Raw genomic sequence first — 25,099 nt, 5'->3', positions numbered from 1 at the left:
TTGTTCAAATGAAACGCAAGTAATTTCCTCCATAATCTTTTTAAATATAGGGATGGTTTTAAATATTACTTTTTAACTGTGTGTTACAATCACTTAACGCTAAAAAAATGCGTATACGTCATCCCGTCAACCCCCAACGACAACGTAAGAAATGTAATTACGTCACTGAAGTGATCACGTAATATGTTTAGATTTGCATATGTGCCCAAAAGCAATCATGGGATTCAGAAATCTGTTTTCGTATTCTATGAATATATTAATATATGGTGCTATCTAGTGGACACAAACATCGTCTGCATTGTAAGCTTGACGCCATAATGGATAATTTGATCCTTTTTTCGGACGTTTTCTTGGTCTATAGTTTGTAGCATGCCCCGGTTTGTGGCGGAAGATTACCTTGTTGATGCATTATGCCGAAAGCACACATTACTTACGCAAATGAAGTTGGTTTGTCCACAATTTACTCGAAGATGTCAAGATACGTGTTTGGGTTGCTTCGATTTGGTATATCGTCAGCCATGGAACAAAGGTATCTTGTTGATCAAACATAATAAGTGTACTAAGTGAACTGAATTATCCTGGTTTGGCACAGTTCATAACAAAGATTTGACAACATTTAAAGTTTTGTAAAAAACAGTTAATATTCTCTTCAATAATAGCCTATAGGCCTACTTTAGTATAAGAAATCCAATCATGTTTTTATGGTAAACTCCAGAGAACGTGGCCAGTGTTTTGACTTAATAGTTATCATTACTTTGTAGTGAAATAGCTAAGCAAAACGTCCACTTTGCGGTGACTATATAGTTGCTGTCAACCATTAGGATAATCTAACTATGTGCAACAAAAGTAGGCAACCTATATTAGTATCATTTAATAAAAAAGTTATCTTTTTTAGTGAAAACGTCACCGGTATAAGTGATTGAACCATTGTAATAGTTAAATAGCGATCATTTATGTTTAAATCTTGACAGATAACCAACTGAGATGCAAGCTCACGTTGTCTGGTGACATAACTGAAAGTATAGCCAAACTTGCATGTGGCCACAAAAGCTTCGATAGATGTTCTCTCTTATTTGATGGTGAAGAATATGTCATAGGAGGTGAAGCAATCGACATTGTAGTTCCAAATTCTGACCCTAGCTCTGAGGAAGACTCTTGTGATCAGAAACTGGAACCAACTAACATACCAAAGGGAAAAACAATTGCTGATGACCTTGTTATTTTGAAACATGAAGATCACGAAATGAACTTTGAGATGCCTATTGTTGTTGGCTGTATTGAAAGTCATTCCTTGTGCTTCCCCTCTGAATGTGAAAACTTAGAGTTTCTTGAGATACAAGACCCAGTTGAACAAGTTCTATCTTGTATGACTGAATTTCAGCACTCAGAGGAGCAGTTAACAAATATTAATAACACAAAAACAACTTTATCTGATGCAAACAAAAATATTTTCGAGGATTACAAGCTGTTGGATAAAGGTTATCAATTGGAACATGATATATTTATACCTAATCTACAAAATAGATGTAACAATAAGAATTTATTGAGTGAATTAGAGGTAAAACCTTTACTCGTGAGTAATCTTTACTCTTTAGTAATTTAGCATTTTTGTTTTTCACAGGAAATTTCAGATTTTTTGCAGGAAAACTCAGGAGTCATTATTGAATGTATTAAATGTTTGAGATCATTGACTGCCAAGCAACCTGGAGATTTGGAAAGTTTACAACCAGTTTTGGAAACTGAGAAGGCAAGCTGTACCGGTACTGATAACATGTGCATGATTTTTGCACTTTTGTGATGATATTGCAATGCCATTTTACCCCAGAGAATCCAGTAAACACTCAATGTTTATCTTTGGGCTTGGACTACATTCTTTTACCCTTGGTGCATAACGAAACATCAGTGAATTTGGCAAAAAAATATCTCCATGTTGGTGAAGAAAATATACCAAACATGTCATGCTTTGAATGGTAAGATGACACAAGTTTTGTAACTTACTGGTAATAACTAACCAATGTGTGAGTACCAACATTGAGTTTACATCTCTTCCATGTTACCATTTACCTTCTGTTTCATTGCCTTGTGACATTACTGTGCATTAAATCACAATATTTTTATTTATTTCAGCGAATCCAATCAAGCAAAGTGCATGCTAAAGCTGGATGCTATACCTAATGTAATCGATGATTATCCTACTATAAAACTTTTTCTTCCAGGTAAACACTGTGTGCTATTAAGTATTACTCCATTTACTCATATGTGGCTTCTTGTTTCAGTACCTATTTTGATATCACACAAATTGCGTACTAGCCTGGAGGGCTATAGCTTGGCTGGCGTTAGTAAAGCAATGCAAGTTGAACCATACATGCATTTACCGGAACTTGAAATATCAATGCATTGGGATGCAGTCAGTCATGCACAGTTGGAAGTAAACTCCATCAGAAATACATTTGGCAAAGAGTTGATGTCTGTTTCAAATGAAGTCAGGTTTTCTTGCAATTGTGTGGGAGAAGATTTTAGTCTTGTATCTTGTGATGAATCAGGTACAATTAAGATGTAATGGAATTTACACTGACGATAACAATCTAATTTTAATGGGATTAAAACAGGTTTTTCAAACGAAACTCTTTGTATTAAAATTTTAAACCCCAAACCAGTAACACTCTGTCACTTTTGGGGTTCTGCATGACCCAGTACTAATTCGTTCATGTATATTTTTTACAGATGGAAGTGTTTTATTTGAGAATGATTCTGAAATAGAATCTTTGTCTGCATGTGTTGAAGTGCCGTCTGTCAAACAAATTCAGTCAACATATTCTCTTGTGGAAGTATGATGACAAATTTTTGGCCATTCTACTGTAATTGTTTTTTTGTATGTGTCCTGTTTGCAGAAATTTGGACAAGACATAGCCGAACTGCCCACAATATCGCGGCATTCCGAAGGTCATAAATAAACACATTGTCCAATTTTAACTTTTGCAAAAAAATAAAATGGATTTTTTCATGACAGGTTTCCCCAAACCAACAATGCTTCCAGACAAGCAGACAAAGCCTAAAAATTGTTTTGAAGATTTTTTGCAGCTTATGGGCAAACGAGTACAAACTTCTACAAGTGAAATGCCTTTGGTTGCCACAAAAGGTAAGAACAATCATGTCATCAGCACTTCCTACAACTTAGTTAACATCAATTCATAGTTTCAAATACATGTGAAAAGAACATCGGAAATTTACAGATGAAGAAACTTCGTCGTGCCAATAGTGGCCGAAGTTGGTTCTTAAATTTTTCACAGATAAAACAAAAGTCTTTGACTTTGACATACTTGTATTTTTCAGTTACTTTGCCTGAAAAGCAGACCAGGCTGGACAAATCATCTGAATTTTCCAATTGCAATGATCTTAAGCTTGACATAAAGACTGATAGTTCTGCTGATATAATCGAGGTTGGCATAAAAGGTATCTGATATAATTTTAACACTTATCAGAGTTTACTGCACTAAAATGGTTATTGTGTTGGAAATGATACTATAATAATATTCAGACGGTGATGTTGATGCATTTCTCACAGGTCATATCTTCAACATGGCATTAATGCTGGAAAGGGAAACATTAGATTTTATTCAAAATCTTACTCAAAGAAAGCTGATTTCAGGCAATTGTAAGCTTCCCAAGTGTACAAGAGAATATTCCAGATTTTTGCTTCACCAACAGAAGAAAACATTTCATGTAAACATCAAATACTTTCTTATGCTTACTTGTCAATTTTTTACTTGTTAAAGGATGAAGCAAAGCAGGTTAATTTTGATGCTTGTGGCGAGAATATGATTTTATTGGAAATATTTCATGACATGGTTTCAGTTTATTACCTTTTGGTGCATGTTTTGGGGGTAACTGCCCTTGGTATGCTCTGAAATTGTTATTTTATTCCTTGAATCTCATTGAATTTGTTCAGCTTACTTGCACCAAGTCATGCAAAAATTTTTGCCAAACGTCCAATTTAATAAATTGCCAAATTCAAATGACTACAAAGCAATGTTCAACAATACTTTGAAATCTATGGCTGTGTTTGGTGGTACCAGACAAGATCAAAAAGTTTGTTATGACATAAAATGAAAGATAGATAAGTTCACTGTTGTGATTTATTTTTACAGGAAGTTCATCCAAAAATTGAGCAGTTGAAAAAGACTATTTGTCAATTTTACAACATTAGCATTAAAAGTGCTGGGTGTATGAACGTGGTTGTTTTATGTTCTACCAAATGTCGATATTTATTTTCTTACCTCTGCCAGGAATTAAATCAATGCTTTGCGTCTTCTTCTTACAATTTGGTGACTGTGGCACTGAACATTGAAAATCAAGTGAATTCAGTCGATGTACAGAATTTAGTTGGAAGGTGGTTGGTGTCTGCATGCATTTCATCTGGATGTTGTAAAATATTAACTTCAAGGGAATTTCCAAAGTTAGGCATTTTCTGAGTAACATTATCCAGTAATGCAGATGCTTCAAACGCAACTGTGCTTATCATCAGTGCAGATAACAACTGACTGTCAGACTAAACAGTCTGTGTCCATGAGCAAGCAGGTGTCTTGCTTTATGTTAGTCTGCAGATTCCTAGCTTTGGCATTTCTATTTAAGTTGTTTTTCCAAGTAATTTGCACCTGAGTTGTACAATATATTTGTAGACGAACTTCTAGTGTTTTGATTATTTCCGAGTTGATGATGTGCGGAGATTTTCCTTGGGGCAAATTTCATTTGCTGATAGAATATGAGCAGAGGAATGATTCACCATGGCATTCAATTTGCTCAAAACATGGCATTGCCCATAAATCCTTGAAAGCTGTGTTGTAGGAGAATGCAATGGATGTTAAAATGCCTTGTGTTAACATTGCCCTGCTTTCATGTAGGCCATATGTGGATAATATGCCAAACACACCAGGAAGAAAATACGTTGCTAGTGGTGTTAGTGGCAAACAATATGTTCTCATTGGATCAAATCGTGTCACTGAACTTGGACATGTCTTACATTTATTAGAAACACGGTAAGATAAGCTTGATGGTCGGAGAATTTCACTAGTGCAATGCACTTAAATTTGCAGATTTAACATTTTAATTACTGAAAAAGTGCACAATTCAGAGGAAGAGGTTCACAGACATCCTGATTTAATTTTAAATGAAAGCACATGCATTTTGTTGGAGAAGTTGGACTTTATAAATGATGAGGGTATAGTTTGTTTTTTAGTTTTGCCACATTACTGACTTTTCCTATTTTTGCAGGAGCTGGTACACATTTAAAAAAGTTAATGATCCAATTAGGTTCAATAAAACAAATGTTTACTCTTTGTTACATAATCTTGTATTCCTTTGAGGGAAACAAGGAAAATGAAAAGTCTGTTGTTGTTTTAATCTTAATTTACATGTGTGTAAAAATTTAATTGCAATTTTAGGTATACTTTGAGTGGTTCTGGTGCTGTTAACTTAGCCAAACTACATGCGATGCTCAGCCAATACACTTCAGCTGTTGAAGATTTTCAGGTTAAAAATAGTTTGCTTCACTTTATCATGAAATGTGTTTTGACCAGAAAAAGAATATGTTTTAACCATAGGAAATTTTCAGGTAAATGCTCTTTGCTCCTTTATACCAAAAGGTTTGGCTGGCATAATTAATCGCATCACTATGGATGCTTACAAAAGCAGTTCTTTACAAGTGGAAGAAGACATTGCTGACAGGTAAGTAACATACTGTGTTTTTTTAATGTTTTAATGACAAACACTGTTTTATGCCAAGGTCGTGGATTTTAAGCCAAGATAGCGTACAAGAAGGTTTTTTGATGCAATTTCCTTGTGTTAACTTGTTTGTTGCACAAAGAATGCTTGTCTCTAATTCGTTGCCACAAATTTGTGGTATGTCAGAGACTGAGTTCTTGGCCCTTCATGCTTGGTTGCCCACACGAATAGGAAAGGTTAGGGTTATAACAAAATGTTTTTGTTTCTATCGAACACCTAATATAATGCCAACATCACAGGACATTTATAGAAGTTTGCATGAGAATGTGTTGGAGCTAGATCACAACACTTACGCTGAAGAAGTATTACAAGTATTTTTAAAAAATGCAAAAATGGTTACAATTAGATTTAAAATAGCTACTCCTATTTGGCAGCCTTACTGTGAAAATGAAAGTCAGAACATGATAAAAAACATTGATGGTCTAACAAATGATGGTCAAGTTGATCAGTCCCGCTTGGCATGGCACAGACCAGGTATCTGTCCCTCCCTGTTAGTGATACTGTTAACTTGACCACACATTTTGCAGTGCAGAATCATGAAGGGAGTGTTGAAAACTTGGTAAAAGCTGCAAGTGATCAGCTGGAAAAATTCATTGAAGAGAATCCTCAGAGGGCATGTCACACACCTCGATACTCCAAGTTTGCAGAAAAACATGAGCCAACATCACAACCATGTTTGCATTTTGTTTTTGGCCTTTACTGTTCCTTCATTGTATATTTTTACTTTAGGTTTTGACCAACAATCAACAAGGGGAATGGATGCTGGGTTTTCAGGTATGACATACATGGAGGGAAATTGGTGAGAAAGCTTGTAAATGATGTTGCAATGTAGTGAATGTACAGTTTTTGTTATTTTTATAGTTCAAATGCCAGAAGTCACTACTTCACAATGCCTCAGCAACTTTTACCAAACAAGGCATAAAACCAACAATTTATGTAAATTTCAGCAAAATCATTATTGTTGAGTTTTGTTTCAGAAGGTCTCGCACAGAAACGACTTCAGTCAGAACGGAACGAGTGGGTCAGTAAACATAGGAATAGCTCAGCCAATCCAAAACATGAATACATTTCCAAACACAAGTAAGTTCCATGCCAGTATCGTGTATTTTTACAAAGTGTTGTTCTGCAAGATGTTATTGTACACACACAGGTATTAGAAAGGCATCGTTTTCAAACTACACTGTTGAGAGGGGAAATAACTACAAAGGAAATGTGACAACGATGACTCCTGGGACGAGAACAAAAATGTTAAAATACAGAAAAGTCCCAGGAAGTAAAGATGGGCAAACAAGACTTACTTTCCATTAGTTTTTTTGTTTTGTTTGTTTTTAGTCGTTTTCTTTTGTTATTTTTTATTCTCAAAGAATTTTAGGCAATAAACAATAACATTAAGTTTAGGTAGTGAGATTGGCAAGGCAAAAACGGATCACTTTTAGAGAAATAAAAGTTAATATGCAGTGTAATAATTTCCAGGTAAGGGTGCATAAAAACGACCACTTTTATGTCTGTAATGCTAACTATGAGGTAGGTAACCTGAGGTTGTTCAGCAATTATGGTTGTCGCATGCATATGAACTTAGTGTTGGTGGCAGTAGATGTGCAGGAGGAGTCAATCCATCGCTTTCTTGACTGAACGATTGCGCAGTTTGCACCTGTAGTGTGGTGCTTTGGATATTTCCGCTTCCAATTGGTGAATGTCACTTCTGTCCCATCAATCCATTCCCACAGATTTGGATTCAGTTTACGATTTAAACCTGTCAAAAGATGCGAGGTTTAGTTTGAGCCGAATTGCTTGTTCAGAACATTTTACCAATGAAAAATGGTTGTTTTTTTGTTATTTTCCACAACCAGTTGAGTTGTTTCCTGCCATGAATGGAAGCCAATTGAGCTGAATAATTCTCCCTGCATATTCTCTGAGCTGCATTCCAAGACACTGATGATGTTCCAACGAAATAGCAGCTGAACAGTAAAGTTATTGAGTAAAGAATATCAAACCCCCAAATAAGTTTGTTTACTTGTTGTTCAGTCCCAGCCACTCATGTGGGCATTGCGTTTTGCTTTTGTTACGAGTTTTTGTTTTTTTCTTCCATTTTACCCACTGAGCTCCATCACAAGTAAACATTGTTGATGTGGTTGTGTCGTATAGCTTCATTCCTTCGTTCATCAAAGTGCATTTCTGATTTATAAGTATAGCTGAAAATGTTGCAGGTCTTTTTGGTTTCTGTCGAAAAACATTTATTAAGACAGGTTTTGTGATGATAATGAATCAAGTGATATACTTTTGAGGCTGATGAGGTGATTATATTTTGACTCCGAACTACTATATTTGCTGACGCATTGGAGTTTTCCACATTGAATTGACCTTTGTACTGTTAAAAGCAGGAGTTTACATTATGTGTTCAATAGGAGTATCATAAAAAATACTTACAAGAACATTGTGGCTGGTAATTAAAGATGGTTCATCATTAATTTTCCTGTTGTTTGTTTGTACTTTAGGTGGTATGTTTTTCACTCCTGCAGTTTTGTTTATAATGTTGTTGATGGTACTTCAATAATATTCCAAAATGAGTCTTACCGTTATGTAAATCACCAAAAACCTGACCAATGGAGTGTTCCTCTGCCTCGTCAACTGTTGCTGGTGCAATTGCATGATACTAAAAACAGCATTGTTACTGCAAAATGCACTATATTTATGTTCACTATTTACCGTCCATATTCTTATAGAATTGTTTCTGAAAAAGCTTGAAGGTGACACTGTTGTGCCAGGTCCCAGTTTTCCATAGCGAATAAGTCTTCGGGAATCTAAATGCAGTTGTTGGGTGAAAAATGTTGTTTAGCTAAATTTTCTTAATTACCTTGTATTGGGCCGTCATGCAAACGCTTTCCAACCTTTGCTTTCTTGGGTCGTTTTTGTTTTTTCCTCTTTCGTTTGGCTTTTGATTTGTTTTTTCTTCCTGTGAGAATTATACGCAGTATTTTAAAGGTGAAACTTTTGTGTATAGCATTAGTTACTTTTTGATTTCTTCGTTTTGGAACATTTTCTGCTTGTTTCATCCAGCAGTGTTATTTTGCAAAAATTGTGCCTTGGTGCAATTACAGTATTCACAGGTGCTTGAAGGAATAACTTAAATTTTTCTTTTCTCTCCTCAATCCCATCCCGAACAGGAGTAAATCTCCATTGCTGTACTGACTGCACTGTATAAGTATGAGTGGATTTTTAAAAATTAGCTTTCTCTTAGGAGTAACAGAAATAATTATAATGATTTTTACATACAAGGATCAAACTGAACTTGTGATGCAGATATAGCATTAAAATCTATGGCTTCTTTGGCAGATGCAGATTTCTTCATAATGTTAACAAAAGTGGAATCCAATAGATTTCCATATCTCGTAATATCGATCGAAACAACTCCAGAATTTTCACATATTCGCAGTTTTGTTTTATTCATTTTTACTCGAGACCAACTCATAGAAAATCTGCAAAAGTGTAAAGAGTCCTAACATTCTTGTTGTTGATCTTACATGTTTTTTGTACATTTTATCACATAGTTCAGTTTTGTTTAATTTACATTATTTACTCCAACCTTTCTTCTGGTGAAACATTTCCCCAACCATCCTCCACTTGGAAACCAAAACTATCGTTGGTTACTTCCAATTTTGCTGCAATGACATAGTAGACTTTTCTGTTGTTGACATCATTTTGTGTGAATCGATCAATAGGGCCATCCTCAAATAAACCAGTCTAAATATATTGTGTTTTATTAAATGAAAAAAATATTTTTTTTTTTAAAAATGTTTTTTTTTTATCTTATTTGAAAATAAAGTATTTGTATTAAAATAAACTAACCAACTTAAGATGTCCATATGAGGGATATTGTGTAACAATGTAAGTAATGTCTTCAGCACTTGCTGATCCTGCATCTGTAGCTAGCAGTGCATCTTCTCCAATGTGCATTGTATAGGATTTTCCTTTTCCTGGATGATACAAATGTTATATTCCTGGACAAATATATAGTGTGATATTACTCACCTAAAGGTTTTATTGCGCTCAGCTGTGTGTTACGGGCAATGTCTGGTGGAGTTTCATCAATTTCTTCAACATGGATATGTAAGACTGTGGCACTCTGTTTGACTTCTCCTATGTGACAATACAAGTGGTTTTTGCAACAAGCATTATGAACACTGAACCAGTTAAACCAGCATTTTCTCAACTGAAAATACTGAGTTAGATGCATGATGTTATTAAAAATGAACAAATGCTATTTCATTGTGTTTAGCATGAAACTACACTGACCCTATACACAAATTGCGAAAAATGTTCCATTGAAATAAAAGACCTATAGCAGATCAAAATAATTTAGAACCAACCATTGTGTAGATAGCTTGTGTGAACTCCATCAGTGACAGTAAAGTGAAAGCGATCAATATGAGAATTGTCACCATCGTGCTGATACACAAACTTTGCCTCTTCAATGTCAGTTTGTGAAACTATGTTGAAATCCTCACTCAGTGGCATTCCATTTATTTTTAAGACCCCATGAAGTGGAAAGTCCACCACTACCAACTTTAAATTTTCTGCAAAGTGAATATTTTTCACAAATTTTAATCAATGTTTCCTAATAATTTACTTTTTGGGGAGTCTTCATCTGTAATCGAAACTATCATCTTTCCAATAACAACTGAAGAACCACTATATAGCATCAGGTTGGTATTAGGTTGATCTTGAAGTGATGTGTCAACATTGTTTAACATTAGCACAGGAAGTTGTGAATCGACAGGAGTTATAAGAACACTGATATCTGCTTCCCTGTCCCTTACACCATTATGAGCCATCACACGGAAGGAATCAATGGGTGAATCAACTTTGCTTGTATGCAGGTAAATAATCTATAAAAATATTTCTCAAAAATGCATTTCCTATTAAAAAAGTTTTTATGTTTCTTTAACTTACATTTCTAGCCAACAATTCGAGCTGTGTAAACATGTCTATGGGTACATTTGGGAAGTTGACATGCTCGATTCTGCCAAATGTTGGGGCATGAATAATATTGTATGTTATGTCTTCTGGTCGGTTTGAATCATCACGTGCAACCAAATTGTCAGTAGTAATGAACACCTGTGAAAAAAATTTATCTCAAAACAATTTTTGAAAAAAGGGGAACTTCCTGTGATTACCTTCTCACTTTCATTGACATGAAGTGGGTGAGTTATAATGTGCACTGCCTTTTTCTTGGCATGCTGTATGCGAATAATAAAGTTCTGGCGATTTGTAGTGAATTCACCGTCAGTTACAGAAAAGCGAAAAGAATCCTAAACCAAAAATAATGTGTAACAGATACATCAGGTCGTTGCTTATACAACAGTAATATACCATGCCTGAGATTTGGAGCCAAGGACACTCTCATGGGTGTATCGGATTCGGTTCATTTCAACATCATTTTCACTAAATCTGTCAGCATATCTCAGGTTTTTCCAAGATGCATTTGTTTCATCTGTAAGTCGTATAGAACTTGCTGTTACTTATATTTGCTTATGGTCATCAGAAACCAAATTGCTTACTTTTTATTTGCAGAGATCCTCTTTTGGGAGTAGAATGTAGTTCATACATTATGTTTGTGGATGGAGTGTCAGCATCAGTCGTATGAAGGTACTTGCCGCTTATTACCTACAAGTACCAATTCATAACATACTGTTCGCTTTGTTTTTATTTAATGCAAACCTTAGCTTCCCCGATCTCAAGGGACAACTCTTCATTTATTTGAACAGTAGGCTGTTCATCATTTACTGATTCTACATTCACCATCTATAATTATATCATGCATGAAACTGTTGCTTTTGTATTATAAAGGCAACATTTATCACCATCATTTTTCTGATGACATGTTTTCCATCCGATATTCTTATTTCAAATTCATCCAATTGATTTTCACTACCGTCATGCATATATGCTGGCAAAACTTTGTTACGATGGAACTGAACCATGGAAAATTCGTCCAATGGGTCCATGTGGTGGTGTTCAGTATGCAAGTCATGGTGACTGCTGGAATACCTACAAAAAGCTAAAATTACGAGATTTATACATAAAAAAGTGTGTTAGAACCTTGTGTCTGGAGATCTTCGGATCCTGTCCACCATCTGCATTTCGTCCATAACCATTCCATGATCTGGGGGTTTGATGATTCTGACCATCACCTTACCAACAAAGAAACCTTTACAAATGTTGCCACCAAATATGAAAAAAAAATTACATGGTCATGTGGGACATCAACATCTTGTATGAAGAGAGTCAACGGTTGCATGCTTCCTTCAGTGCATGATACGTTCTCATACGTGAAAATAGGTTCCTCATCATTTTGTGGATTTATAGCAATAAGAAATGGCACCTGGTTCCATTAAAGCTATTGTTCATTATATGTAGATAGAGCAGCAACACAATGTATTCAAACCTCGACTGAACGATACTGCCCATCTGTTGCACAAAGGACAAACTGGTCTGATGTTGGTTCAATGCCTTGGTGTTGAGACTGTACATAACGAATGTATCCTGCAGCAAGTTGGGTATAATTAAAGGCTGATGTTTCCTTTCCCAGGACCTTCTCATAGCCTGGACGTGGAGTGACGTCTTGTATGAAACCAAACTGGGGTTTTGAAGTTATGACAAATGCTGTGGGATGGAATAAGATGTGATTCAGCATATCAAAATTTTTAGCTTCTGGGATAAATAGACATACACAACTCATTCTGAGGTGTATCCATATCATCTGACATGATATTTCTGTTGGTAAGAGTTGAAACTCCTGATTCATTGCACACAAAAACGCGATGGCTGATTGCAATCAATGGTGGCTGATTGTTTACAGGCAGTATGATGAACTGTAGTGTTGTGGTTTTAAGCTCATCACTCCTTCCTGAAGGTTGACCTGAGCAAGATTTGTTACAAAACAGTAAAATGTTAATAATACCATTGGTACTTACCTCTTCTGTCTGACACCATCACTGTTACTTCATCAGAAGCTGGAGTTTGCCCTATTTCATTTCCACTATGTGCATAAAAAACTTGTCCTCGCAATATATGTTGCTGCTTAAATGTGGTTATGGGCTAAGAAGGAAAAATTTTGTTGAGCTGACGTTGTTTTGAAAGAAATATTTTAAATTTTGTGATACCTTGTTATTCATGGTTATTTGACCATTTCCTGGAGGTGACACAACCTCAAAAATTAAGTCACCATCATTGGTGTCAACATCAGTGGCTGACAAAAATGTTGGAGTCAAGGCGACTGATCTGCCTTCATAAACCCTTATTGGTTGATTTTCATCTGCAATTTTTTTTATAATGTATTTCTATTAACATGAAAACATCTTTATTTTGGAATATTACGGGTAAATGTTGGTTGTTCATCGTCAACTGGTTCCATTTTGATCGGCATGGTTGCAGAGGAATTTTGCTTACCATCTGATACAGTCAACTCAAACTGGTCTAGGTGGTTTTCCGAGCCATCATGAACATAGGCAATACTACAAAAATACATTTTCGCTACAAGACATTCTCAAAGCAATTGGGACAAAGCTATGCACCTAAATAAATTGATGTCGTTCATATTGAAACTATCTCCCAAGTTAAGGGGAATGCTGTTTTTGATTAGTTTCCCATATGCTGGCTTGGTTGTAAGAAAGATTGTTAGTCTTTCTGTGGTTGTGTCCTCATCCTGTATCAATACTACATCTGGCAAAAGCATTTCAGTTCCTCCTTCATTGAGGCACATCTCTGTCATTTGAATTCTGGGAATCTAAAAGATAGATTTGTAAACCTGATCTGATACCAAGTTGCCAAAGACATTTTTCTTACTTGGTTGTCAACAGGTAATATAGTGATGGCAAAATGCCTGGCAAGAAGTTTTTTTCCTCCAGCTTCGGTAACTGTAAAGATGAACTGAACATCAACTGGATGCAGCCCAATATCTTGTATAGGTGGCATGTATGCAACTTTCATATGGTTAACAGCGGTCTGTGTAAATGTTCTGTAGGAAAAAAATGAACAAATTTATAACAGCTAATGAAGTATTGGAGTGAAATTATTTTAATGCAACTTTTCACATACAAATTACCTTAACACAGGTACATTTGGATCCTTCATTAACATAATCATATCATCAGTAAATAATAGATGGCCAGCATCATCATTTAATCTTTCAAAGTCAATACGCTGACATGGTGATGTAACTGTATAAGTGACATCTGAATTTTCCTTTTCCACATCAACATAGTGCAATTCTTCTTGAGTTAGATGTATTACATCTGTTTCATTAACTGTAAGTGTCCTAAAACAGTTTTTTTGTTTGTGTGATGTTTCAGAAATTTAATGTGAACATTCAATTCAGGTCTCAAATTTTCAGTAAATGTTTGCATGCAGCTTATTTTTGGCATTTGTATAATTATACAATTAATTAATCAGAGATAAGAAATCCCTTTATGACAAAATTTTGTTGCTGCGAATAATAGTTGTCTAACTATTCTAAAAATCAAAGGTCTGTAATTTTTGTGGTTGGGAGACAAAGATTATGATGTGCTATAACATTTACTTGGTCTTTCATAATGTCGTAAATTTAAAATGTGATATGAAAAGATGACGAAACTAATCAAAAAACAAATTTAATTTACAGCGAATTTCCAGGTCCAGGTTGAGGAGGCAAATCATCAACTGGTGTAATCTTTATTGTAACTCTCAGTATTGGGGAGACATTTGGACGTGGCTTGCAACTATCAATCAGTACAAACTCAAAAAAGTCTTCAAATAGTTCTCCTCCAAGATGCTTGTAGTGAATCAAACCCTGGAAATGTGTGTCAATAAATAAATAACCAGATTTGCAACATAGAGAATATTGGAACGTATGTTGTCTTCACTTGCGAGTGGCGTATTCAAAAGGTTGTTGCAAAATAATATGTTGGTGTTCTATGTTATTAGAAAATGTGTGCAATTTATGAAAACGAAAAAATAAACGAAACTTGAATCTATGAACAACCTGGTATAAATCTTTTTGTTGGAAGGTGTCAACAGACCATCCACCTCTATCCCATTTACGTCGTTTTTGAACTTCACCAGCTTGCGGAGGGGTGGTTATGTTATACCGAATGTAGTCCGCGCTGGAATCGGCGTCCGAAGCCTCCAGCATGAACCGATGGATCATAATTACCTTTAATTTGGAACCATTTAATTGCAGAAGTTTTCATGTGTTTGTGTTAATTCCAAAACAATGTTTAGAGTAATATACTGTAGTAATTGCGATTGTAATGTTGCAATATTGCATTTTTAGCAAAGTTGCTCTGTCTGCAGCTCACCAAAGGCATTTTGGACTCTATTCGCTTACACGTAATAACATTCACACCTACAGTGGTAGATTTACAATGTATACCTCTTATTAAGTAACAAACCTGTCCCTCCTGTACTTGAAACACAATGTTGTTTATCAAGAATGGTGGTGCGTCGTCTTTAGGCAAGATGCTAATAGGAATTTTGAAGCGAGCACTGGAAACAGGCACAGTTTAATGAAGAATTCTTCTCAGATACCTCTTGCGTTTGTCTCGGGAAGTCGAGGTATAGCCTACCTACTGCATTGGTCTAATTTTGTTTAGATATACGATTGCAAGCAGTACTTTAAATAAAAGGTAAGCAGTACTTTAGGAAAAGGTAACAAACTCATTTCAAGTACGTGAGAAAATATTCACAAAATTTCCTCTGTGATTGGGCAAATCACCTGTGAAAGCCATCAGTCAGACGAAAGCTGACAAAATCTTTCCTACTGTCAGTATCGTCGTGGCGATACGTCACCACGCCGCTGAGCACATCATTCCAGGAAAACATGAATCCCGGTCTCTCGCCGACATACAGACGACCGCGTTGCAACCCACCAGATAGAGTAAACCGCACCTAATAGACAGTCTGTAAGCTTTAGTTGTATCCTACTAAAACTTCCAAACAGACCTAACGACCATAGATCGCGGGTTCAACCATAGATCAAGACAAGTGTGTAGGGTCCCCATGAATATAACTGTTTGTTTTGAACTCCCTACAATCTCATGTGATTTCTAAAAAAGTTCTCGCGCCGGGACTGTTTTTTTTTCTTTAAAAGGCCCTGCTTCCAAATGGCTTAATGTAGTTTCCAAAACACGTCTTAAATTGTCGTGACCATGGTCATTACCACACACAAACAGTTCTTAGATATCTGTGCTTACCCTATCCAAGTTATCTTTGTCCACCACTTGCAGACAATCAGTTGTAACGGCCCTTGTTTGCCCTTCCAACATCGTAAGCCCCATGTTCCATGATACTCGCGGGGCATTAGTGCTCGCCACTCGCACTGATAACAACACCTGCAACCAATAAGTCACTGTTGTGTCTGCATTTTGGGACATAAAACGATTTCAGTTAGTTTAGCCTGCGAGGGATGTATAAAGTCTAGCAATTAAGGCTTCAGGTGTCACATTTTTGCAAATAGTAGCTTCATTGTAATACATCACATCATACCTTGAATGGTCGACTCTTCAGGAAGTAAGCATCAAAAACTTGAAACTCGACTTTAAAAGTTTGTCGTTCGGAGAAACTCGCGTTGGGCGGCTGATAAGCAATTTGCAGCTCATTGACGTCCTTGAGAAAGAGCAAATCGGTTTGGTGCGCCGTGCGGTTTAGATCGTTAAAGCGTCGTTTATCTTGTGTGGGTTGAGCGATATCCTTCAGCATTACAGAGCTTTAATCGCTTCTTATCACTTTGTTACACACATTACCCTGTCCAACACACAATTACGACCAATCCCCTGTAATCAATTAGGTAAACAAGTAGTGGTTGGTTTTCAAAGTGAAGGATCTATTTCTGTGGGTTAAACTGGCTTACGACCGGATGAAAGAATGTTAACAGGCTTGCGCTAATTCCTTTTACAAGATTACAACTTGTTTAGATTGAACTTGTTTCTTTTCGCAAAGGTAATCTTGTCTTGGAAAGGATATGTCTCGAACCACAGCCAGCACATATCAGTTAGGACAGGAAGAAGTAGGGACCAGTTATTTCCAAAACATTAGGGGTAACCAATCTCGTATTATTGAATGTTAGCGCACTTTATGCCTTTAGCGATACGATTGCCAAAAAATATTTTATTTAGTCGTAAATTTGACTTAGTATTGCCTTCACAAGTAGAGTTCAAAGTTTTCGTCGCATGGGCGAGCAATAAACTTTCGCAGTTGTATTTACCTTCAGGGCATTTTTCTACTCCTTTATACCTGCAAGCGGCAACAAATGCCTCAGATGCCCATAACGTAATCGGGACTCTGCGGTCAGCGCTTGTCAAGATCGCACGTCGACCGTACAAGTGCTTTACCTGTTGCCAAAACGAGTCGATCGCTTGACTGTGGTCAGTCAAGTGTGTGATGTAACCCTGCTCGGGTTGCCTAGTGATGTTGTAAATCAATCGCTGGTTGCTTGTCTCTCCGTCGGTGGCCGACACAGTCATTGGCAGGAGATTGGTGAGGATAAATTGGTCTACCTGCATACGTGGTGACGTCGTAAATGATGTGTACAGAGGGTTGTTGAAATCGTACAGTTTTAACTTTAAGGCTAACTGATCTATGCTGAAACTTCGTCAAATAAATTGACTGTAACATTTGCTACCCATGTTTTACCATCACACTGATGTGTTCGGAGAATGTAGTGACTTTGGCTACATTAAAAAGGGTTGGCTATATGTAATTAGAGCAAAATATTGAAAATATCCAAGACAATGCCACTAAATTGAAAAATACACAGTTATGTTATACTCTTCTTGCAATTGCGTTCTCTAATGGATAGCTTTTGTCCAATACCATGAAAACTCAAAAGTAGGATCGTTTTCAAACTACGACCACCACAAAAGATTCTGCGATGACCTAATTCTATTACATGCAATTGCAATTTTTCGTTGGGTTACCTCAAGAATATACATATTGGAGAAACTAGGCTTGGGTGCTTGGTTGGGAAACGCAGACTCTATGGTGACAGGCAGCCAATGTCGCTCCTGCTGGAGAATAGAACCCGACCGCCTATTGAGCACATAAATCATATCAGTTTCCTACCAAATTTTTCACATAAACAAACCTACCTGTCTGTGACAATCACGTGAATAGGAATGTAATCAATGTTGGGAGTGGGTGGAGTCAAGTGCTCATATCTCACACCCATCAGAATAAACTCATCGCATGGATATTTTATCGACGAAACCACCTTAAATTGTGAATCCCTAAAAACAAACAAAACGTTGCGATAGGGCAGGTTTGGGCGTTTCTTTCGCTACCTTCTGCTGAGAAAGTTTTGTCGTTGCTCAAAAACCATTCAGGAAAATGTATTTGTTTTGTTTACCGCAAGCTTATTCTTCAAACGGGTGCATAGGAAATTCTTCCTTTTGTGTTTACAATGCGAACTGGGAATTCAACTCAGTCTCAGTGTATTGCATTTCCTCTTAAAAGCAACCGCAAATATGCTTAAATTACCTATTCCGTTCCCTCGGGGATGAGCTGTTGTCTGGGACGACTAATTGCCCGTGGGAAGGAAACTGGTGCACGGTGTGCTGCAGCACTCTCACTTCACATTCCGTGTCAAAATTACGATCGTAATCAAAATCCACCACGTCCCTTGTAATCGGGTTGGACACCTGTCACGAGAGTAGGCCGTTAGCACACACGATGTGGTGATACCTGTGTAAAGTGCATTGTGTGTATTGTACCTGTGAGTTGCGCGGAACAGACAGAGTGACCCTGTTAAGCGTGATGATGTCACACTTCGAGTTTGGGATCGAAACGCGAAAGTACATGGTTTCCTGCGACAAAAAGGTTATTGCGTCAGTTGTGGTTTAGCACTGATGGTCGTATATCGTGCTTTTCTCACCTGCAGGGTTCTGTTGGATTCTAACACGTACGCTCGCATTTTAACGACGTCCTCGAATAGGAATGGAGAGCCGTTGTGTTCGTATCGCACCGAGTTTGGAAGGTAATCACAATCAAAGATCTGAAAGCAAGTTTTGTTGTTACAACACTTTCTTCTTTCAATAACTTTATTATTTGGTGGAAGAGTTTCTTCCTTGGCTTTCCAAAACCTACTGATGCGGAATGATTACAAGCTTTTGACCCAAATTATAGTCGTGTTTCACAACTTGTTATCACATTGACAAATAGTTTATTCTCCGTTGGAGAATTGCTTTCTGCGTAAAACCCTAGCACCTTTACTTTTACTGTTCTCATGGTAATAAAAATTGATTGATGGACTCACCTTTGGTGTGAGAGTCCCAACGCGCTGGTACATCGGTTCGTTCTGAGTCACCTCGACCTTACATATCTCGCCTGGGTTGCCTCGAAATCGCAGCAAATTCTTGTGGATGTATTCCATTCTACCGTTCGCTACCTCCATGCCTGTGTTGCGAACGACAATACTGCCCGCACCCACATACTGGCACAGAGCCAGTACGAAAACAACACGCAGTTGCATTGAAAATGTACTTTTTATCCGATTATGTTACTAACCTAAAGCCATTACAGAACCTTGCGTATGTAACATAATATAAGTATATATTGTATACTCTTTGTGCTGGTGTATTATAATGTTAAAACCGCATAGCTAGAAGTTTACAAACACAACACACAGGGAAAACACAGTTGAACTGACTTCGCGGTCTGGTACATCTCATAACGATTTGAGGGGTGTCGACACACGCGATCAAAACTGAATTTTTTTCACACAATTCTAATGAAATTCGGCCCTTCGTATCATTTTCTTTCAAGTTTTCAAAGTGAATTTGACTACTTGCACTGTTCTCAACTTTGTCAAACCCGCAGAACATGCTTTTAAACGCGCAGAAAAAGACCTAGAGTGAATAATGAACCAACAATTTTGTAGTCAAAACGCAGTGTTTTATGCACCAGTTGCCGCAGGTTATGTCGGCGGACTTCACAAAACTGTCGCATCCGTCTGTGCAGTGACTTACTGAATTGGAATGTCGTGACCACCTTCTCCACCTTTAGTATTATTTTGTAGTTTTTTCATCGCAAATCGGCAGAAGTGAACCTAAGCACTGTAAGCTACAATTTGGCCCGATAATCTTCCCTTTCTCACAAGCGGCGCGAAACCCACTTAAACAACTCACATGGAACCCAACAACTCAGCACCCCATGAAGCGGTTTCTTGGGACCAATCTTATTCGCTTCTTCGGAAATCTTCAAAATTCTCTGTACCTAAGTGGCATTTGCGGTATTGTCTCGAGCTGTCGAAAACAATATCGGCGAAATTCGGCCGCCGCTCGTTGAGTTTACACAAACTGACAAGCGAGGCGAGTCGCGAGTGCACCCGGCCTGCCTCTGGCCCGCTTGCCGGAGAAAAACAAAAGACCCCTTTGTCGTCGCGGCTTCCTTTCGTCTGGTTTTCACGCATTCGAGATTCGCGGCCCTGTCTGCTTGCGAACCGTAGTCCCTGTAGCGACGCTGCTAGCGTCGCCGCAAATTGTTTCTGATCGACCGTTGAGGTTCCACTTCCCTCTTATCTCTCCTAAGGATAGTTACCAAAACTTAAATTGCGTTTTTCTTTCGCGAAAATTGTAATTTTGAAGTCTGAAATGGAAATGAAATTCTTTGCGGTTGTTCTGGTTTCATAGGGAAAGTCTGAGACATGCAAGGTTTATTCGTTGTTTCCTTGTTCCACGTTTCATTTCTCGTCCCTGCACATATTTCTACGTGCAAATAAAACAAACAAATGTACATTTGATGGACGTGAACATTCAATTATTTTGATGACGTTTGTGACATAAAGAAAAAAAGGTTGATGGTAAACATTTGTTATTAGCATTGGTCGATGGCTTAATAATAGAGGATGCAATGATTGTCTGTTGATTAAATGGACCTCAGATGAACATATTTACTGCATAATGCGATAAAATGTAGCTTTAAAGCAGATCAATGATAAACAAATTCGTGTTTGACTCTCGTTCTGGATCCCTCATGCTGCTTCTTTAACTTTTTTGAATCTTCTTCATGTGGCAGAACATCCACCTGCCACAAAATTAACATGCTTTTGTCCTCATCCTCATTTAGTATATTTCATATAATGCATAGGTCGAGCAACTCTAATATGAACATTCGCTCGCCCCCGTGGCGTTGTTTCTGGTCCTCATACCCACAGTGCGGAAACTAACTTTTTTATTGAGCAACCACTAGTAAGCTCTAATGCAAATTCAAATTGAACAACCAACGACTGTCAGAGAACCCCTATAACAATTTGAAACAAATCCTGTATAACGGGTTTGAGATTTGAGTAGTCCCATCATATATATCGTTTATGCGCAAACTAACAAGTAACAATGTGAAATACCTTTCACTGAAGGAGGGCACAGCGGCATCAAACATTTCGAAATCAACACGTTCGTTAAGACTCTTAAGGCTGTCTTTAAATCTCGACAATCCCTTGACGTTGCTGGTAGCCGTCACCTGTCATTAGCAGAATGTTGTTTCAGTGTGTGACAATACCATTTACATGAGAGCTTCGTGCGTCATAAAAATCCTTACGTGCGTCATAATCAGACCGACGTCATCGATCAATTTCAAACTGAGATTGAAAACTTCGGTGAAAAACTTCCATCCAGCACCAGAAATCCATGACTCTTTCAGCTGTATCAAACGTTAAAATTAGAAATTCTGAATAATCGGTATGATAGAAACCTTCCTGTCCCCAACCTTAGAGTTATCAATGTCCTTAACTTCGACAGGAATATCTGTGATGTCACTGATGATGTAATCAAACTTACGTTCCTCCAAGGCGTATTGTTTAAGGTACTTCAAGCAGTCTCCCACAATTATCTGCAAGAAATAAAATTATAGATTTAGGCACAATTTTAACACCAAGTTGAAATCGCCGCCTAATTTACTTATTTTCATTTAGTTTCCATCATTTTTTAACTAAGGTTTTTCGACATTTAACCGAAAACGGCTAACAAATTTCCCGGTAATGAGTTTGCTGCAAAACCTTGTAGTTGTCTCCTTCATATTGATCCAATGAGTCGCCACAACACGTTCGTAGATGTGTTCTGCATGCCCTCATCACCACTTCATCTATTTCGATCATGGTGATCATTTGCGGACTCAACTTTCGAAGACATTCCAGCGCAGCTGAAACAAACGTTAGAGGTTTGACTCTCTGTTGCCACCGAGTGTTAAGATTATAACAAACCTCCATCTCCGCCGCCCAAGATTAAAACGGTTTTATCTTTGTAGGTGATTCCCCTTTCCAGTCCGCACAGTGATGACGTGTATGAATGATCGTTCTCTGAAAGGTCTTGGGAAAGAAAATAATCATTGTTGGAAGAAATTATGACTTTCACATATTTTATTTTACTGATTTTAATTCAATATGTACATTCTTGTCTGCTCAATTTGGTAAATGTTGGTAAAATTGCACTATAATTCATGCAGAACAAAATGAGATTCTATAAAAAGTGCTTTAACAGGTCGTAGAAAATGGCCTTTGTACGTACTCTCCTCGCAATCGAGTATCAACAACTTTCCGTTGCTTCTTGTGTTAGCGATTGTAACTTGTTGGTATTCACTTGTCTCGTCAAACAAGACTTCTTCCAAGTCCATTTCAAAAATCCGGCCGTCGCCAAGTTCTTTGTAACGCCAGATTTTGCCTCCACGTACGGCTGGTGGCACTCTTAATTTGGACATAAGGGTTTGGTTTAAACTACAAAATAAATTTCAAATTATGGAGAACACCTTTCCCTCTTACCTTTTTATAGAGTAATTATTCAGCGATCGGTTTAAAGCAACTTGCAGCTTTCTTGCAAACTACAGAACAAAGCATGGTTATAAAGTAGAACAGTTACAATATGGACACATTCTGTTACCTCTCTGTGTTTCTCTTGGTTTTCTGTACGTGCTTGCTCGTTTAGATCCAGCGTCATTCCATTATTGCAGCACGTGATCAGGATCGTTCTATACATGACAACCACAATGCAATGGGATAAATATTGCAATACTTTTTCTGAGACTCTTTACAACAAAATATGTTACGCAAGTAGCTGATGGTACTTTGACCAACTTGGATGGAAATTTTGCATTTAAAAACGATACATTGCTGTGTGTAAGAGGAAGACTGATTGCAACAAGAATAGGTTTAAATATCTTGTTGCAATCAGTCTTCCCCGATCGGACAAAATCACGATAATTGTATTGACAGTCCACACGTCTGTCACTTAAAGGTAGGTAAATAAGTTAAATGGCACCACGGCTTCAAGATCTTTGTGACGCGCTCATCGAATCAACATGTTTTAAACAATTATCTAAACACAATTTAATGTGATGTACCGACCTCAGTCCATCCTTCTGTCGAAAACACTCAGTTATCAAAGTGTTGTTGCCACCCTGGTCGTCATTTTCTTTCTGGGAAAATGTTATTTGTTGAAATCCATTTTCAACAATCACTTCTTTTGCCACATAGAAATCAGCTGTCCTTTGTTCTGTGAATTAGAAACACGTCTCAATTTTTAATTTCGTCACCAACCGTTGACCTCTATGACCATTAGTTCAAATCCTTACCCATTTGCTTGTACACCTGATTTTTTTCGGGTTGACGAAATTTAAATGATGATTAGTTGCAGACAATTTCGAGCATGTTTAAATTACGCAATTTATCACATTTCTATGGTTTATTTCACGTTTTTTTTATGTTTAGGGGTTCCTTGTCAACCGAAATAACTTTCCAGGTTTCCGCGGCAAGGAAGTTTGGGAAATACTGATTTGGATTTAGAACCTAATTTGTTTTCATCATTATTTCATTAATTGTTTTATTTGCAGTTTGGGATACCAGGCTTTTTTGCCTTAAAGGTGAATCCTGCAAAGGTTGTGACGATTATGATATTGCATGGGCGTGAGTTAGGTTGGGAACCATTGCAGTGGAAGTTCAGACAATTTAGTATACCATTAGCGCAACACGCTGATGGACTAGGCCTCTATGTATTATTTCCTATTTCCTTGTCGGCATCGTCCTGTGTGCAATGTGTCAAGAACATTGTAGTTCATTTACCACCGTCGGTTAAGTCATTTACATACACAACACGTACCTGCTCGCACTGAGCTGTTTTTCGTAGGATGAATTTCATACAGAGAAGTGAATGTCACGTTCATTTCTGTTGCAAATATCTGCTCTCAACAACAAAACTATAACAGGTCCTGCAATTGGAACTTTATTTAATTTAAATCAATTGGAAAAAAAACAACACTCAATATCCATAATCCCACATATGTTTTGGCAGCAGTAGCAACAAGTTAAAGTGTTCACCTTATGCACATAAGGCAATCTAGTAGCAAATTTAGGCCATATTTTCTGCTTATTGAAATATTTCCAGCCCATAGAAATTAGTGACGCATTGTGGACAATTAAACTCGTATATCAGGGTTGACCAACTTATCAGCAAATACGATCGACAAGAAAACTTTCAATTAATACATATTTCCACTCATATGCTTCCTCAAATCCAGTTTCCTCAAAAGAGAGGGTCAATTTCTGAAAGGAATTCCCTTATATTTTACCAGACGCATGAATATTACTTGAGGCCGAGTTCAACAGAAAAATTAATATGCGTGTCTGCGGCGTTCGGCGTTTTTAGGGCAGTTTGCGTGATTGTGTTACGTTACCGAAGACTAAAGAACACATTTCACTATTTTATGGTGTCAAATGCGCCAGGCAGTTAATATATTAGAAACGAAATGCTTTTTGTCCGTCGGTGTATGTACTAACAATATATTCCTTGAATCCAAGTTTTAGACGTAAATGCCTGTTTCCAACATAATTATACCGCCTATAACAAAAATATTTTTACAATGGTAAATTTGAACAGAATGTGCTAATTAAGCCAACAATAAAAAAAAAACCTTTACTTTGCACTGTGAATTTGCTTTTTGTATATTTCTCCATTTCTTAAAGACACGCAATCGACTAGTTAAGATGAAACGATCATCACCTCTGCCGTATACGAACCAAGTGAGTTACAAACCGTTAAAGATCTATGGCAAATTATCTGCGAACTTAATGCCACTTGTACACAGTCCTATGCATTCAAACGTGGCATGATCCATTTATTAAATAGACGATAAAAAGAAAATAAACGAAAAAGGTTTTCTATTGGCGTTGAACATTAAAAAAGCTGAGCAATGTCATGACATTATGAATAAATCTCATTTCCACTATATCCGACACCGAATGCCAATTTGCAAAAACAGTGCGTTATTGATGTGATCAAAATTAAAAGCTATGGCCAACAAT

At 37.2% G+C, this 25,099-nt stretch overlaps 3 protein-coding genes across 3 annotated transcripts; 1 reads left to right on the top strand and 2 right to left on the bottom strand.

Annotated features, from left to right (window-relative positions):
- The first annotated feature begins 369 nt into the window (after positions 1-369).
- LOC145911742 (uncharacterized) lies at positions 370-7,096 on the top strand. The gene is made up of 28 exons (XM_082999206.1): positions 370-529; positions 972-1,354; positions 1,622-1,760; positions 1,826-1,970; positions 2,128-2,216; positions 2,277-2,543; positions 2,725-2,828; positions 2,892-2,943; positions 3,011-3,139; positions 3,334-3,453; positions 3,539-3,723; positions 3,777-3,897; positions 3,950-4,093; positions 4,153-4,390; positions 4,680-4,841; positions 4,902-5,036; positions 5,094-5,218; positions 5,272-5,383; positions 5,439-5,529; positions 5,612-5,724; positions 5,783-5,957; positions 6,021-6,092; positions 6,156-6,255; positions 6,309-6,455; positions 6,511-6,580; positions 6,643-6,697; positions 6,759-6,861; positions 6,932-7,096. Exons 1-28 carry the CDS (start codon positions 370-372, stop codon positions 7,087-7,089), a joined length of 3,894 nt encoding a protein of 1,297 aa, XP_082855332.1. The 3' UTR covers positions 7,090-7,096.
- LOC145917782 (FRAS1-related extracellular matrix protein 1-like) lies at positions 7,097-19,332 on the bottom strand. Its single transcript, XM_083003063.1, has 44 exons — positions 19,067-19,332; positions 18,686-18,805; positions 18,525-18,617; positions 18,292-18,452; positions 17,904-18,041; positions 17,733-17,844; positions 17,148-17,312; positions 16,303-16,422; positions 16,011-16,148; positions 15,533-15,705; positions 15,210-15,303; positions 14,801-14,971; positions 14,439-14,608; positions 13,886-14,098; positions 13,627-13,798; positions 13,356-13,567; positions 13,159-13,295; positions 12,945-13,096; positions 12,756-12,879; positions 12,512-12,700; positions 12,227-12,444; positions 12,029-12,163; positions 11,881-11,972; positions 11,643-11,829; positions 11,500-11,583; positions 11,340-11,445; positions 11,157-11,272; positions 10,956-11,090; positions 10,732-10,896; positions 10,409-10,667; positions 10,149-10,355; positions 9,811-9,918; positions 9,628-9,755; positions 9,365-9,522; positions 9,055-9,257; positions 8,793-8,975; positions 8,636-8,734; positions 8,488-8,582; positions 8,356-8,434; positions 8,209-8,294; positions 8,060-8,149; positions 7,796-8,001; positions 7,591-7,739; positions 7,097-7,534 (listed from the first exon to the last, which is right to left on the bottom strand). The coding sequence occupies exons 1-44, from the start codon at positions 19,280-19,282 to the stop codon at positions 7,332-7,334; spliced, it is 6,561 nt and encodes a 2,186-aa protein (XP_082859189.1). The 5' UTR covers positions 19,283-19,332; the 3' UTR covers positions 7,097-7,331.
- Positions 19,333-20,554: 1,222 nt separating this feature from the next.
- Positions 20,555-23,961, bottom strand: LOC145911648 (spermine synthase-like). Its single transcript, XM_082999093.1, has 11 exons — positions 23,898-23,961; positions 23,147-23,294; positions 22,683-22,770; positions 22,565-22,623; positions 22,314-22,489; positions 22,010-22,114; positions 21,806-21,948; positions 21,517-21,639; positions 21,349-21,450; positions 21,155-21,270; positions 20,555-20,835 (listed from the first exon to the last, which is right to left on the bottom strand). The coding sequence occupies exons 1-11, from the start codon at positions 23,959-23,961 to the stop codon at positions 20,796-20,798; spliced, it is 1,164 nt and encodes a 387-aa protein (XP_082855219.1). The 3' UTR covers positions 20,555-20,795.
- Positions 23,962-25,099: the final 1,138 nt, after the last annotated feature.

The sequence above is a fragment of the Ascidia mentula genome, chromosome 1 (genome assembly GCF_947561715.1).
Source record: "Ascidia mentula chromosome 1, kaAscMent1.1, whole genome shotgun sequence".
Classification (NCBI taxonomy): Eukaryota; Metazoa; Chordata; class Ascidiacea; order Phlebobranchia; family Ascidiidae; genus Ascidia; species Ascidia mentula.
The sequence above is the reverse complement of the archived record's forward strand: the minus strand, read 5'-3'. Positions and strand labels throughout refer to the sequence as shown.